General features: G+C 44.3%; 1 protein-coding gene across 2 annotated transcripts in view; it reads left to right on the top strand.

Annotated features, from left to right (window-relative positions):
* Positions 1-17535, top strand: part of LOC138528609 (sialic acid-binding Ig-like lectin 13) — a 295789-nt gene that overhangs the window by 99432 nt on the left and 178822 nt on the right. For both annotated transcript variants that reach the window (XM_069640414.1, XM_069640405.1), the window contains one exon: positions 15031-15137. In XM_069640414.1, the coding sequence (XP_069496515.1) occupies positions 15095-15137 (43 nt within the window). In that variant the 5' untranslated portion in view covers positions 15031-15094. The remainder of the gene's footprint in view (positions 1-15030; positions 15138-17535) is intronic.

Below are 17535 nucleotides of genomic sequence, written 5' to 3'. Positions count from 1 at the left end.
GCGTATTTCAATGAGGCTCACTATGTCGTTGTGTATCAGGTCCACTATGGTGGCGATGGTTTCCCGGTCAAGACGGTACAGGGTGTGGATCTGCTCAGGGGTTAGGTTGAAGGGAGTGGCTATGATGCGAGGGATTGGGGCTGCCGGCGTGGTAATGGTGGCTGCACTGGTGGGGCATGCTGGGCCTGTCCCACCCTCCTTCTCCTCCTGCGTCTCCTCTGTGGTGGCGGCTGTTGTTGTTGATGATGTTGTGGCAATGCAAGCAGGTCCTCCAGCTCCAGTAATGCTACTACTATTGGAATCATCTTGGTGTGGGAGGGGGTGTGGTGTGTGTGTGTGCTCCTTTTGTACTGGGCCTGACTCCATTGCCTCCACTTGTGCTGATTGTATGCACCTGTGGCAGTTGGAAACACTGCTCAGGGCTCTTTACGGCAGGTCGGCGATGCCGGTATTTACGGCATGCCGGTAGGCACTTTTTCCGCCTTCATGAGGCCGTTATTTGCATGTCTGCCTCACTTGTGATCTACTCCGGTTTACGGCATGCCGCTAATGCCAGCATGGTGGGTGGCGTGCCCGTGCCCAGCCCGCTATTAACGGTATCTTACTTTACGGTGCCGTTAATAGCGGTCTGGTTGGTCAGAATAGCCCATAGCGGTAAATGATGCCAGTAATCTTTTACCGGCATTGTTTTTCCCTTACCTCCAAACTCGGAATGAGGGCGATTGTCTTAAAAATACCTTCATCTACCTCTCGAGACATGGGATACTGTCGTGCTTGAGGTAAAATTGCTCCTTGTTTCAATGTAATCTTCACTTTCAGCACCCTTCAGTAGGAAAACGTCATAGGGACCTTTTGCCATAACGAGACTGGTACCTTTGCCATGTTGTCATCAAAATATTCGGGACGCTTTTGTGCTATCATCATTTTCTGAGGAACCTCACGTTTAATTGCTCTCACCCAATAAGTAATACTCATCTCAAATATTACTTTGTCATCTGCTGGATGATCTCCAAACATATCCTCATCAGTGACGTCAGTTAATCTTCAACCTTCCCCAATGACAATCACTGTGTACCATCATCTGCCGTCATGATCATTTCCATCAAGCAAAGCCATTTCTCCTCGTACTATGGCTGCTTTTAATTCTAAAGGAAACATTCGCCCTTGCTCTTCATCCATAGGTAACTTCGGTCTAAAAAAAAATTAATCAGGTATTCTCATAGTCCTGCCCACTAAGCCTGGCAGCCATGTTAACAGAATTCGTACCCCATAATGAAAAAGTTCTGGTTCTAACGGTACTCCTCGCATGACCACTTGTCCTGTAAACGCCATAATAAATTAACTCACATTTAAATAATGCATTCCTGGTGCTGAACACACTATGCCTTCATCAGTGAATGAAATGGTCATGTTCAACTTGGTCATTAAATCTCAACCTAATATATTGACAGGTGTCTGCCTTGAATATAACAGTGGCACAGACATGTCACGCTCTCCTATAGAGACTGGCAATGGATCAGTAAAAGGAACTCTGCTTGTAGCTCCTGTGAAACCTTGAGTATTCATGGCATTTCCAGACATCGAACATTTCCCCTCTTGTATACATGAGCGTGTTGCACCCGTGTCTACCAAAAAAACGAAAAGGATTTGCCTCCAATATTGACATCAACCCTTGGTTCCTTTTGAAGATTAGGCATCACAGATAGTATCGAACACATCAAGTCTCTCAGTGAGCTGTCCTATTGTGGAAACATTCTCATCCCCGTACCTGTGAAAGGATTCCCTCCATCAACAGTGACACCCCCTATTCTAAGAGTCATTCATTGACCCGTACTTGTGCTCTGCTGTATCTGCATGGGTGACTGCTGTGACTGCCCTTGTGACGGATTCATTAGTGCCTGCTGTGCCTGGAAGTCTGGCTGCATTCTCTGTGCTTGTGTCTGCTGCACTGTTTGATTCTAAGCAAACCCATCTCCACTCTGCTTCGGATATGCAGGCGGGTTATTAGTCCCCCCTCTTGAGAAGTGCCCATTCTGCACAAATCCTTGACTTTTACATGTGCAAGAATAGTGCACTGACATACCACATGTCTAGCATACAGGAGGAGGTCTCCTACTTTGCTCCTCCTGCATGTTTTCACTGTCGTTCTGTGAGTTCTGAAACCCACTTTGATTGTTCTGGAAGTTTCCCTGATTATTCTGGAAGCCCCTACCTCAAAAGCCTCCCCTTCCCTGTGGTGCAAATCCACGATTATTTTGATCGAACTGCCTTTGGTTATTCATCTGCAGCATGTTTGCTGCTTGCTATGAACCCGACCCGTCTCCACTAGTTAACATCGCCCCTTCAATGGTGTACTTTCAGTTTCTTCTGCACTAACTTTGCCTCTTCACCTTTCCTAACATCGTCTTTCTTTTTTTGATTCTTCTCTTGCAACAGCCTGCAATAATGCGCAATGGTCAACTGTATTTCTCGACATGGCTTCGCTTCCATGCCTACCAATTTCTTGAGCTGCTTCTATACTGACTCAGGCAGCCGTTGGCACAATATATGATAAAATACAGGAATATATTTCACCCAAGATTCCTGTGTCTCCAAGGACCACTGCTCTTGGAAATTCTGAATATAAATAAGAGGATCTTCCCCTTCCTGCATCTTTTTCGCCATTATAGCTCCCATGTCTGATGTGTCCGAAACAGTACTCTAAGCGCTTTCCAGACCGCCGCCCTACAGTTATTGAACAGCTCTCCATAGTGAGCAGTCTTTATCGTGGTAACACCAGAATACCCTGCTCTTGACCAAACGTCATCAGCCCTCTCCCCAAGGATAGCAATCAGGAGAACTTTAATGTCCCCTATAGCTAACGTGTTTCCTCCTGTCATTTCTCTAACTCATGCATCCATTTCCCAGTGCCAGAAGTTAAACTCTGGAGTTTACACTTTAAATGATCCTTATCCATCTGTGACCAAGGTATATACTGTGGCCTAGCTCCTCCCTTTTCTAACAAAGGAAACTGTGAAATCCCAAATTCACATTCGTCACCCATCGTCTTTCTATCCATAGCAGGGACAATGGTTCCGCTCCGCCTTCTACCGGGCAGTGACCTTAACCTACTCACATACGGTGGTGAGTCCCCCCTGTGATCATGGGATTGCTCTTTATGTCGATCTAGCCGCGTCAATGATTCTGCCGCCCAAGATTTGTGTAGGTCTAGATCTGACCATCTTACTTCCTTATCCATTGATAAACACCCTTTAGGGCCACATGGGTCACCTTCCTCTTCCCCACGGTAGATTGCTTTATCTTCGTCTGACATATTCTGTCCCCAACTCATGTGACTTCTCTCTTCTTCATCTCTATTCAGAGTCAGTCTATCAAAAGACAGTTCCTTTGGCTCAAAACTACATGATGATCCCTCTTTATCATACAGCTGCGTACTCTCGAGTCGATCATTTTTGGCCTTCCCTTGAAATACCTTCTTAGTCCTCATATCATGATAGACTTTATCAATAGCATCCCCAATGCTTCTCGAGTCAAACTCATCCTCTAGATTTACTCCAGACGGATCTGCTATTGGCTCATATGCCCTGTGAGTGACATACAACTGGATCTGTTGCAATCTCACGTTCCTTGGTGCTTTTTTATGATATCCCTGTACCCTGATCCATAGCCCATCTCCCATGGGCTCCCCAACCTCCTCCTCCCAATCTCGTTTCGTCTGGACACACTTCCTTCTCAGCCTTGGACATCAGTAGTCCATGTATTCGGGAGACCTCATGGTACCCTTCTGAAACATCATAAAATGTTTCTATGGCAGTCGCCATGCCTATTGGTTCCCATTGCCTTCTGATGGTCCTCCTCATTTGCTCATCCTTCCCTCCTAGCGCCACCAGCAGTATCTGTGGAGAGCACGGGAACGGGCTCCCCATTACCTGGCAAGCTCTCCGCCTCATCTCCCCGCCCAGGTTTAGCAATCTTGACCTTCCTCTCCACTGCAATTTTGGCAACCACATCCATTGATTCAGGAAGTAAGGGGTGCACTCAGCCCTCAATAATTTGGACTCAGATGTAGGATCTTCTGATAACCACCTTGCTACATATTATAGTTGACTAGCCAAGTAGTATACTTCAAAGTTGGGCAATCTAATGCCCCCCTGTTCATACGGGTTCTGTAGCTTCCATAACGCTATTCTATTCCTGGAGTTCTGTCATATGAACCCATGGATATGGTCTGTTCCTTGACAAAGAATCGCTTGGGTATCATGTATGGAATATTCGCAAAATAATGTAATAACATGGGTAGCACCACCATTTTTAACAGTGCCACTCTCCCCATCATGGTCAATGGTAGCTTGGCCCAAAATGCTGTGCTATTTATTATTTTAGACACATCCTTCTGAGTGTTCTGCTTGTGTTCAACTTCGACATTATGATATACCTCTAATCCCAGGTATCTAAACGTCTTGGTTTCCCACTTTATCTGTAATACCGGCAGTTTGTGCCTTGGTGTTCCCACGTACCTACCCGGGGGGAATATGGCCGATGTTTTAGGGTTAACTGTTATGCCGAACAGCATTATGTATTGCTCCATAACCTCCAGAATATATTGAAGGTTTTCCTCGGGGTACCTCAGGTACATCAGCATGTCACTCGCGTAAATCGATATCAGATGCTGCCGTCCCTTAGTGCTGATCCCCACTTCTCCATGTTTCTGCCTCAAGTACACCAATAGGGGTTCTAGTGCCAAAATAAACAGCATTGGGGACCACGGCAGCAATGTCTGGTGCCTCTGCTCAATTGCCACTGTTCTGATATGGTCGCTCCCGTTCTGACTCGAGCTAATGGTTTGTTGTAAAACAGCTGGACCCACTTCAAGTATACAGGCCCAATACCATATTCTTCTAAAACAGCCAACAGCCAGGGACATTTGACTGAGTCGAACGCTTTCACTGCGTCTAGTTAGATTATCGCCATCTCTTGGGGGCTATCCTCTGTCTGTTCTATGACGTGATTGAGTCTTCTAAGTTTGTTGGATATGTTCCTGTGCAGGACATACCCCGTTTGGTCAGGGTGTATGAGTTTATAAATGACGGGCCTCAACCTATTCACCATCACTGCTGTGAGTATTTTGCTGTCTGGATTGAGAATCGAGAGTGGTCTATAGGACCCCCAATCCATGTCTGGTTTGTTCAGTTTAAGGAGCGAGATGATGATCGCCTCCCGAAAGGGACTCAGGCAATGTGCTTGTGTTAAACTCTTCGTTGAACATTGCCAGCATCGGAAGGAGCAATTCCGTCCCGTATGCCTTGTAGAACTCACTAGGGAGTCCATCTGCCCCTGGGGCCTTGTTAGTAGGTAACGTCTTAATCACTTGTTCTAGCTCTTGCACCGTTATTGAGGCCTCTAGGTTTTCTCTATCCGCCATCTCAAGCTTGGGTAAAGCAATCTCTGTTAAAGCTTCATGCACATCTATTTCTTCCCTCTGGTGGTATCTGAATACAGTTTTTTATAGTATTCAAGGAAACATTCATTAACTTCTTCTTGGGTATCTCGTGTCTGCCCATCTGCCCCTTGCATTGCTCTAATTGCTTGTCAGGGGGTCTTGCTTTTATATAGCCAGGCAAGTAACCTGCCTGGCTTGTCTCCCTCTGCATGCTGTCTCTCCACATATTTTTTATAGTTTCAGTTGCATAGTCGCTCCCAGTGGTCCCTGCATTCTTGCTGTAAGTGGCATATAGCCTCTGCCTCTTTAGGGGATCCCGTGCCCTCCCGCATTTTTGTTTCCAACTTCCTCTCCGCATTATGCAGTTCCTGTATGATGCTACCTTGCAATCCCTGTGATTTAGATATCGCTGTTCCCCTCGCTACCACCTTAAATGCCTCCCACAGCATCCCAGTCGAATCTACACTCCCAGTATTCTGTTCGAAATATTCCTTTATATCTTTCCTCAAGTCTTCCCTGAACACAGTGTCTTTCAGCACCTCGGACCTGAGTCTCCATGTTGGGATTCTCGCTCTGGGGTGTGAGTTCTGCCATGTTATTATCAGCGGTGTGTGGTCCGAGAGGACTCTAGCCTTGTATTCTGCTTGTGATATTTCGTCCACTAACTCCGGTCCAGTATATATATAATCTAATCTGGTATACAGGTTTTGGGGGGCAGAATAGTGTGAGTATTCTCTGACCTGTGGGTGGTGCATTCTCCACACATCCGCTAACCGAAAATCCTCTAGCAGGGTGCCCAAGGCCTTCGCCACTGGGGTTGGCTTCCAGACCTTCTCATCAGACCTGTCTAGCCTCGGGTCCAAGGCACAGTTAAAGTCCCCCCCCATATAACTGCCCTGTCAATATATGGACTTATTTTGGTATCCAAGTTCTTGAAATAACTGGTGGTATCTTGATCTACCACCGCTTGCCTTCATTTGTTCAGCTGTGTTTCCTGTAACAGTGCAATATCTATCTTTTGTATTTTCAGGTACATCATGACCTTATTGAGTTTGATGTAGTTATTTAGTCCCCTCACATTCCAGGTCGCTATCCTCAGGCCTCCCATTTTATCCGTTTCCTACTCCGCCCGTCTCCACCCCCACTATCCTCTTCTTCTTTTGTGGCATGTGATTGTAGGCTTGTCCTCCCTTAACACCTATATGTCCCTCCACCACCCTCTTCTGCAACTCCCCAACGACCCCTCTGTCTCCCACCCAACCCCCCCCCCCCACAAACTGTTGCCCAGCTCCAACTTTGGATCTCAGGCTACCCTGCATCTAGACCTTTTCTCTGGCCTAGCTGATACTCAGGGCTCCGCAGGGGGATACAGACCTACAGGTATCCCAACTAAACTAACTACTAGGGGTAGTAACATGTTCCATTGATGTCTCCCGCATACAACTTTCAGTTTATCAAACTCTTCTACATCTTGAGGCTTGCTTGTGAATAGTACGCTCTAAACTCCCCATATTACGTTTTATATTCTAGCCCAACGTCAATGTCATTGCTGAATGTAACATCCCCATCCCTGCTCAGTCTAAAGTATTTCAGGAAACCCACAGATCACTTATCCAGTCTGCTCTCCGTCTGATCATCTGCTCCTGCCGGGCAGTTCCATGCGTGCAACCAAGCCGTCAGCTCTTCCGGGGTTTCGAAGAAATGTGCCTTGTTGTTGTGCATCACTTTCAGCTTTGCTGGGTACAGCAACATGTATTTGTATCCCGCCTCGTGCAGCCTCCTTTTGACGGATACGTAGTTCAACCATTGTCTCTGCGCCAAAAAGGTGTAGTCCGGATACGCCGTGATATTCGTGGATCCTCTGTGTACTGTCCCTCCTTTGCGGATGTACTCCAGTATCTTCTCCCTGACTTCATAGTTCAATATCTTGGCGATAAGCAGCCGGGGGTGTGTACCCGGTTGTGGTTGTCTGCTCTTAGCCCTGTGCGCCCTCTCCACGTCGAATCCCTGGCTGAGTGCACCCCTATCTATCTCCTGTAGCAGCATATTCAAGGCGAGAACGAACGCACGGACGACAAAAGTAGAGACATTTTCAGGAGGGATTTAACCCATGACATACATTCCTATTCAAATTATTTGAAGAGAGAGATGCTACAAAATTTGGATTAGGATTATTTGAAATTTGCCCTGATTTGAGAAAGGCATTGGGTACGCCGAAACGCGTGTTATCATTAAGGGCCATTTTGAAATACAGATTACCACTGAACAATAAAATTTGAGTTGGATTTCACAAAGACTTGAGGCTCAACTTGAGTGGCCTCCCAGGAACTGTGAAAAGACTGAAGTTAGACAGTATTATTAAGAACTGCCACGTAGAAAATTACCACACTGAGTCTGTCGACAGGCAGATTTCAATAACAAGAAAAAAGAAGAATAAAATATAAGGTAGTGGGTAACACCTGTAAATCTGGACAAAAGATGTACCAAGTTGCCAGATGGATTTTTCTTAACGTCCCCAAGCAAACATAGTGAACTAAAGATTGAAAGTAAAGAAGCATCGTATTTGGGAAGAATAGAATTCTTGTATAATCAGTTTCCTTGTCCTGAAGACGGCCCATTCCAAACATATGTCAACAAATTAAAGGAAATATCCATTGAATCTGTTTCCTTTTTCTCTACATGCAATTATATTCTGCAGGTTGTTCTGAATGAGGTATAATATTGAACTACACCCAAAATATATGTAATGAATAAACACAGAGAGGCTGTATAAAACAAATTAAGGAAGAAACAGCTTCTCGTGTTTACAGATGTATTGATTTACGAGGGTGAGACCATTAGAATCAATGGTTGATCACCATTTCTACAATTGTAGAAAGTATTTATCCCAAAATAATTGCTTTGATGTTTTTTATCATTGTTTTTCCATTGGTGTTTATTGATTTATGTCACATTTAGCTTTTTTATTGAAAAAACATGAGAATTAATGTAGTAGATGTGTTGTTGGCTCCCTCCCCATTCCCATTGAGCTCTATGGGGGCTCGAGTGGGAATGGGGAAGGACCGGCCCGGGTTCCCTGAAGGGGGAAGTGCCAGGCCCTCCATACTCGGAGTGGCCCGGTGTTTCCCCGTTCGGGGAACCCGGACACGGCATGGCCGCCTCCAAGGGCGTACTGAGGCCCATAGCGATGCATAACCTCTGATATCGGTTTTGCAATATGTGACCTTAACCCGGGTATTCCATAGAATACATTCACCTATATGCTCACAACTTTTGGGCCCTTCTGGAGCCCAAATTCTGGTGATAAAGTCAATACCTTTTTAAACAATACATTTTTCTGTTGCTATTATCAACAGTTTTTGTTCCCTTACCCTCCGAATTCGAACCAGACTTTAGGTTCTGTATATATATCAATCTGCCTCATTACACCTCTCCATCAGCAGTAACACGCATGCAGTGTGGCGACCTATGGTGACGTCACGTCACGGAACCACGTTTTGACGTCACCATATACCATACGTCATGCACTCATATTTATAAGCACCAGTTTCTCTAACATTAAGGTCTATTCTAGCTTAGAGTATTGTAATTATACTCAAATTACATTTTATACAATAATCCGCATGCACGGGGCTATTGTGGTGACATCACGGCACGTAACAATGTGATGACGTCACCATAATGCGCCGCTACATATGGCGGCCATTTTAAATTCGTACACACCAGTGGGAATGGAAGGGAGGTGCAGGCTTTCTTCTCCACTAACCTTCTATTCATTTGGGTAAGTGACATATTCCTTCTGGACTTAGGTCCTGTCTTTCACCAAGAGGCGCTGACCTTTAATGATAGAATCTTTCTCTTCAATACAAACGTATCCATTTTGTCCATATACCTTTATTTTTAAATCTCTTAGCCAAGCAGGCATCCTTGTGGGATCCAGATCCCTGGTGATCCTCCTACATCCACTAACAGTGGCCACCATAAAGCATTGGGCACTCTGACCTACTTATAGGGTAAGGACCGCCTACTCTCAATATATTACTTACCTTTTCTAAGTCTCAAACCACTTATAGCATGTTCTTTTAACCTTATGTAGGGGACCATCATTGGACATTGATTAAACATAATCATCCTTCTAAATCTACCTCAAACTACTACGTTTGATGACAACTTTTATCTGGGTAAGACTACGAGTTAGTTCTTTTAGATTCTATGTATTCTATTCTCTAAATCTACCAAGCAAATACATTGAGATAGCCAGCCATATATAAGTACTCCCACTCTAAACACGAGGAGATGACAGTAATAGAACTTAATGTAACACGCATATATATCTAAACCCGAAGGACTCTAGCCTATACTCTATCACAATCCTCATTAATAAAGGAGAACGATTTGTTTATTTTTGGACATGCTTTAGTCACACATGGCTGGAGAACCAGAGATTTGATAACACCTAGATATTATTAATGGATAAGTTTTAGATAGAATGTCCAGGACAATATGTTTGGTTGCTTTTGCCGATATTGATGTACATCATGTTGGAGGACCTGTTACAATTGCATGGACAGCCACAATGGAGATTTTTTTAGTTTTGACTTAGAGAACACACCCACAATCATATCATGATTGAACACATTTGAAAAGGTCTGATGTTCACTGTATGAAACAAATAATACAAGTATAATTGATGCTGAAAGAAATATATGATTTTGCAATACCTGTATTAATGCTACCGGTCAGTTTGAAATTATAAGTAATTTGATATTCTCTACAGAATAAGTAACTTTATGTCTTCTGGAATTTTTCTTTAGATTTGATTGAAATATTGAATATGCCCCTGAAGAAGAGATGTTTTCCTCGAAACACGTTGGGCCAATTTTGAAAAATAAAACTACATATGAAGAAGTTAAAGAATGTTGTCTTGATTTTCATCGTTAAGAAATCATTAATGAATAGTGTGTTTAATTCATGATTATCTAAATAATATATATTTTGTCTCAACACATCGCACTTTTCGTGTGAACATAAGTATACTCCAAATTGTTTGGCTCATTACTCTGAGCTTGTGAAAGTGTGCAGGGGACGGGAGTTCCTCTATTAGGAACTTATTCCGTTTGTAATACTCACCTTAACACTTTGCAGATTTTTCAAAAACACGTTTCAGAAAAACAAAAACAATATGAGCGTGCACCAATCGTTGCAGGTTCCAAACCCTCTATATCACGTTTTTTTACTTTACTCTATGTTTTCACTAAACACCATTAGTTTAATTCCAACAAATAAATAATTAATTCTAAAATCACTTGTTTTCTTTTTTCACGTCTATCAATTCCTCCATTGTTTTTTCACCATATATAGTCACATAAAACGAACAGACAAACAGACATACTTGACCGGCCACATACATCTCACAGTCTTCTCTTTAAGACCTGTCTTGCCCCTAAAAATTTCCTGATATGGTATGTAAGTTGTCCTCTTTAAACTCGTCTTTAACCTGTTCATGGGTACCGAGACCAGTGGCAGATAGACTGGCATTGATAAAAAGGATCTTGGGGCCCAAGCTGCTGTACATATTCGTGAACGTGCCATTGTGGCCGGGGAAACAGTACTTTAGAGATTTATAAAAGTGGTATGTCCAGATTTCTGTGGCATTCTGGAGGCGTTAGGAAAAAATGGGATGCAATGGCGCTCCCTTACAATGCAGGGGGGTTTACTAACCCACATCTGGAGGTGTACTGGCTGCCCAGACGCTGGCCTGGATGGGCTCCCACCTCATGTCAAACTAGAGAAAGCAGCAGCTGGGGATGCGGACATGAAGTCACTGATCCTAGATACTAGCTGCAAGGACAATTGCCTGTTTGACCCTGTTCACAAGATGTTGTTTGCTTTCAGAGCAAAGTTTGAGAGAACTGGTGTGTGTAGCCCGTACTACCGGTGGTTACTGCTGTGGAACATCCCGGCCATGCCACCGAAGTGGGACGCCTCGCTGTGGTCTCATTGGGCTAAACCGGGGTTTCAAACAATGAGGGAATTATTCCAGGGGATTTTTTTTTTTAAACCGTATTTTATTAATTTTCACGATAAACAGACAAAAACACAATGTTCTTATTCGTATTACAGAAACAGTGATCATTGAAGACATACTAATGAAGTCCATGGTAGCCCTCAAGCAATAGATACTCACACCCCCGTAGCCGTTTACATCTCTTCCCCCCTAATATTCGCATTGTCCGGGTGAGGTGCATACCATGTAATGTCAGTTTATAGGGCAATCATGACCCATGTGACTTTAGCCAGGTAGTGTTGAAAATATTAAAAGAAAAGGAATAACGTGTATTTCCCCCTACCTCCCTCCCCTCCCGGGGAAAGGTTTTTGATGTCCGAAACCTGGCGGGAGGCGCACAGGAGCAGTTCTACAGGCTAAGGGCTGCTGTACGAGAAAGGTGGGATTGCTACCCGATTGAGTACCCCCCGCCCCCCAGGAATGCACTGGCCACCCTGGTCTCTAACTCCAATGGCTGCTGGAGGATACTGGCTGCCCTATAGAAGGGGATTCTGGATGGGACCCTGTGAGTTGTTGACAAAGCCCCGGGAAGTGTGCTGAGGAAATGGAGGTGGATATAACTGATAGGCCGTGGTGGTCCATGTGTCTGTTTACCAAGGCGGTGTCAATGAATATGAGGCTGAAACTAATCCAGTTTAAAATCTTACACATGCTGCACTATACACTGCGTAAATTGAGGAGAATGTACCCTGACCATGACGTCTGCTGTCCAAGATGTGGGGTCGGGGGGTTGATGCGGGCTACGTGCATATGCTGTGGTCCTGCCCAGAACATGAGTGATTCTGGGAACGTGTCTTTGTGACTTTATCTGCTACTGTAGGAAAACAGTTGGAGAAGTCACCCATGAGTACGCTATTTGGGGTGTGGAGGAAGATTCCTGAACGACGTTTGAGATCCTTTTTGAACATCGGGTGCATGGCGGATAAACGCTGTATTTTGCGAAAGTGGAAAGACCAACAGCCTCCCAAGGAGAGGCACTGGTTGAGGGAATTAACTTGGATCAGTGACTGTGACAGTGCATGCAACGATGCCCGAAGGACATATGGGGTGAGTTTCGGGCATTTCTTGCCACAGATCAGTAGACTTCCGTGCTTCAGCTGCTGACCAAACAGTCTCTTGTACCGTAGTGGCCGGGCTATATGCTTTACGCTGCAATGTCTGTATCAAAGATTAACGTTGCAACGGTGAACTCTTTTTTCCTTTTGTTTGTGCTTGCCAACATTTTAATAATGTGTTTTTTTAAAACCTCCAGGGGCACCTCAACCCTTGATCCTTCTGAGGTTGATACATTGAATACCATTGAGTTGGGGAAACATAACCGCTATCCTGACAGGTTTTAGAAGAAGGAGGAATCCGATATGACGCACTATTAAAAAATTGTGTCTAGGTGAGAAATTATGTGCCCAGGCATCTCTTGGCAATGCATGGCAAATGGTGTACAGCACCTGGGCATACGTTGGTTTGAGTAGCTGCACACATATAATGACACAACTATGTAAAAAGTGGCAATTCCTGTGTATGGTGGGAATAGTGCTATGTTCTGTTAATAAGCACGTGAATATTGTTCATTTTGAAACTGGTGTAGCCTTGCAGCACTGCTGGCTTGTATTGTTGTGACCTAGAATTTCCATGTAACCAGTGTTTCTGTGCATCCAGATTATCTCCACGTGCAGAGGTGGGTGCATGGTTGCGATGCATCCTGAATGGATTGCATTGTGTGTTATGCGTGCAGGCCATGCAAGTGTTTTATCATGTTGCTGCATTCTTCTCGCTGCATCTAATTTATGCTTGTGTAGGTAAGATGTTAGGTGGATGCTAGAAATGTGCTGCACAGGTTTCCTGTGCAGGAGGCCTTGCTTCAAGGAGCAAGGTAGATATCTGTCCCATATGGCATTACTGGGTTCTGCATGATTAGTAGAGATGTGCTCTCATTTTTGGGCCGTAAGCATGGGCCTTATTACAAGTCTGGCGGTACCCTGTCGGTGCTACCAGCGGGTTGCCGCCGGAATGAAACACTGGGTCCGCCGCCTGATATCCCGGTCCCACCGGGACATTACAAGTACTGGCGGGCCGGGCTATCAGGCGGCAGAAAATGTTAGTCCCCATTCCCATGGAGCCCCATTGGATTCCATGGGAGGGGGGACACACAAGCACCGGCACTGTTGCTAATGGTGCCGGTGCTTCTGTGACAACTCTGCTTTCTGGGGTCGTTGCACCCGGCAGGTCAGACCTGCCCGGCGCACAGGCCCAGGAAAGCAGAGTTGTAGTCTGCAGGTCCGGAAAGGGTGCCTGTACGTTGATAGCAGCACCCTTATTTCCAGACCGGTAAACTTGTAATGAGGCCCCATGTCTCCATAGCTATGCAAAAGAGAGCCACAGGGCATAGTGTGGCTTGACTACTGTAATTAAGGATTAGTGGATATTGAAGCAGACACCTTTAGTGTGTACAGGCGAGTAGTTAGCAGGGTTGTCCAATGGCATTGTTGATGGTTTATAGTATTTGCATCGAAAATGATGCATCAAAATTACAATCCATCGAAAAAAATCCAACGAAAGTAAATGCATCAAAATGCTATCTTTTGAATTAAAAGTACATATCCATCAAAACTTGTCCATTCCTATTTTCCATGGACATGTTTCGATGGATATGTACTTTTAAATGTTAAATATAGCATTTTGATGCATTTATTTTGCACGTTATAACATTACATGGAGCTGCCCAGACCTGAAATCTTTTAAGTATTTCGGCACTGGCCAGCTTCATGTAACGTTTTAGTGCTTATTGTTTATTGGGGGGGGTTTCCCCCCCAACTCCCAAGGGCACCCCCCCTAACCCTAAACCAACCCTAAATCTAACCCTTAATGTCACCCTTAATTTAACATTTTCGATGGAAAGTCCAGACACCATTGTTATTGCAGGGCTGAAGTAAAGGTTAGTCCTAGAAAGGTTGGCCGGACGATAACGGGTCCACGATGTAGGTCGGAAAAGCCATAAAATGGAACTATCTGGCAAATATTGTGAGCTTTTTGGAGTACAATGACAATAACTGGAATGTGATGCCACTACCTGTGAGTATGATGGCATTACCCGGCAAACACTTGGAGTGCCCAGGCATTTGATGCCAATAACAAATACATGATTGAAATGTTTGCCAAATGAAGAGGGTGCTTAGTTGATTGATTGCAAAGCCTGGGACATGTTATGAGTTTCTAGGTATAAGATACAAACCTTGGCATTTGTTGGAGGCTCTATGATGGCAGTGTCTAGCATATGGGGTGAGTACATGGGCATATGATGGCAATACTTCACGTGATAGTAGCACCGCTGCATATTATGGCAATGCCAAGCAAAATGTCTAAGTGCCATGGCAAATGGTGCCAGCAACCTTCCAGCCATCACCTCTTTTGTTTTGCATAAAGCACATCAATCACACCATGACAATGCCTTGCAACACAGAGATCACTAAACTATACAAACCCACAAACTGTTGTTTTCACAAATGCCTCTTTTTTATTCTTCTAGGTGCATGGATCCAGACTCTTCCAAGAATCACCTCTCTTAAAATTCACTCGAGTATCTTTGGAGCATGGCAGCTACCAGAGTGATGCTCCTTTTTCTGCTGTGCAAGGGTGAGTGAGGAAAGCTCCTATGGGCTCCTGTTGGTGGGGAGGTGCAATGGGTCAGGTTGCTCCGCATGTTGTTAGTTGTGAGTAGGTATGACCTTCACTTAAGTGCCACCAGTAGCATTCTGCTAGCAGGGGCAAGCGAGGGCATCAGAATAGAAGACACTGTGAGATGAGCTGGCTATGTCTAGTAAAATAAAAGATAAGCACTCATCACACGATTTAGTTGAATCGCCTTCTTTACCATCTTCTCAGGGGCAGTAGAACTTAGGGTTCACAAAGACCCCCAAGAAGCCCCTCTCAGATGCTTCTCACCAGATCTTTAACTGCCAAACCACCCATCCTGAACTGCACATGCCATCTTTATTCCAGAATGCCTGAGTGCCTGCTAAAGGCCATTCAAGGATCCAGCATAGGTGAACAATAGAGTAGGGCAAATAGGAAGAAATATGTATATTTCCATATATATATCTATATCAATATAACACTATCCACTCAATTTGGTACCGATAGAGCTGTCAAAAGATGATGCATGTGTGATGCTGGAATACTCCACTAAAGCATAACTCAGTCCTGGGTTTGCCCACCAGTGCTCTTTGAACCTGCGCAAATTGGTGGGTTATTCATATTCCATTCCCGTTCAATGGTTATTGCCTCTGCTGAGATGACCTACACGTCTTCTGACCGGTGCCCCTTGCACTGAACTTTGAACAGATCTCCAACTGAATTCAGATCTGGCCATCAGAATGCTTGTTAGTTGTTCACTACTTTGTATGATAGAACTTGAGCACGTCCTAGGGACAACAGGCTTTGAAACCCTAGGCGAAACAAATGAGGAAACACCTTCTCACTTTTAGTTTTGCCCTGTTCCTGAAATCAACAAAGCTGGACAAAGTACCAAAGGTATGCATGCTCCCTCCACCAGAGGTGGCAATAGGTGTGCACAAAATGGTTCCACCTATTTGTTTTGTTGCCGGCATGATGGAAGCCAGTTAGGGACACCTGGGCCCCCACCCGCAACTATTACAAAATACAGCCATTCGTCTCAATCTTCATCTACCAAGACATTCTTCTATTTTCGGTACCAGACGTTCCGTTCACTGGCTGCCTGTAGGCCAGCGTATGATTTTTGAGATCATCTGCCTAGTTTACACATGCATTCACGGTTTACCCTCAATATCTTGCACAGAAAAGAATTCAATTTCATCACTCAGGCCCTCTTTGGTCAGCTCACCGTCATCTTTTAGTTGTCTCTCAATTATCGGTGCATCACCCAAGGCGGTCAACGTTTTTCTGTGGCTGGCCCTTCTCTTTGGAATGACTTGCCGCTTCAACTCCATTCCTCTAATTCCCTGCTAGTTTGGAGAAAAAATATAAACAAGTTTCTGTTTATTTAATCTCTTTCCTCAGTTCTCTGTTCAGCTCCAGTTCTTCTATATATCACCTGCGCCTCTATGCAGTATATTTCTCCTTGGTCCACCTGTGTTGTTTTACATGTTACAAATTCTCAAATCAAATCAAAAGACTCTTCGAGAAACAAGAGTGCATTACAACAAAGAAAAACATGTTTATTGGCGTCAAAGATCCTAAAGTGCATAGATTCTTCAGATTTTTACATGTCCACTAACAATGGTCACAATTAAGAAGAGCTGAAATTGGTTATCAAATAATGGCAAAGTTTTTTTTTTAAGTTTCCAACTTTTCTAATTTCCCTACTCCACCAAAATTCCAACTAGTCCATTTTGAGGAATCCTCTACTTATGAGGACTCTGCTTTGCAGATTATAAGAACTGTGGTTGACTTGTCTGATCTTACCTCTTGTCTCTTATTGGCAGTATGATAATCAGCAAAGCCAAAGCTCTCAGTGGATAGAAACAGAGCCTGCAAGGTACAAGTCACACATTGACGTTCCAGGTAGCATCAAGCAAAGCAAAGCCAGATCATAATGTTTCATCTTATGAGGCGACTGAGAGAGGGGAAAGTCGTGGATGCTACAAGCACTCGAGTTGCAATATTGTCAATTTTAACAATAGGTAATAATTTCATCTACTGGCACACTTGCAAGGGGGGGGGAGAGAGAGAAAGAGAGAGAGAGAGAGAGAGAGAAACAGAAAGAGAGAGAGAGAGAAAGAGAAAGAGAGAGAGAGAGAGAAAGAGAGCGAGAAAGAGCGAGGAGAACTGTGCAGAGCTTATTTATCATGGAAATGAGTGTTCCAGGAGTTCTCAAATAATGACATGCTGGGAAAACAGTGCTAGAGTGACTTTATGTAATGAGCCAGTGTTTAGGCTGACAGCAAGTGTACTGGAGACCACTAGGTAATATAGAGAATCCACTGCAGATCCCCATCATCCGAGTCACCTGGTCACACTAATGTTTAGGTAAGGGACACAACTCATTACAGGC

Source organism: Ambystoma mexicanum, chromosome 1q, assembly GCF_040938575.1.
Source record: "Ambystoma mexicanum isolate Mex_15411 chromosome 1q, UKY_AmexF1_1, whole genome shotgun sequence".
NCBI classification, from domain to species: Eukaryota; Metazoa; Chordata; class Amphibia; order Caudata; family Ambystomatidae; genus Ambystoma; species Ambystoma mexicanum.
Note: the sequence above shows the minus strand (reverse complement) of the source record. Positions and strands in the feature narration are given on the sequence as shown.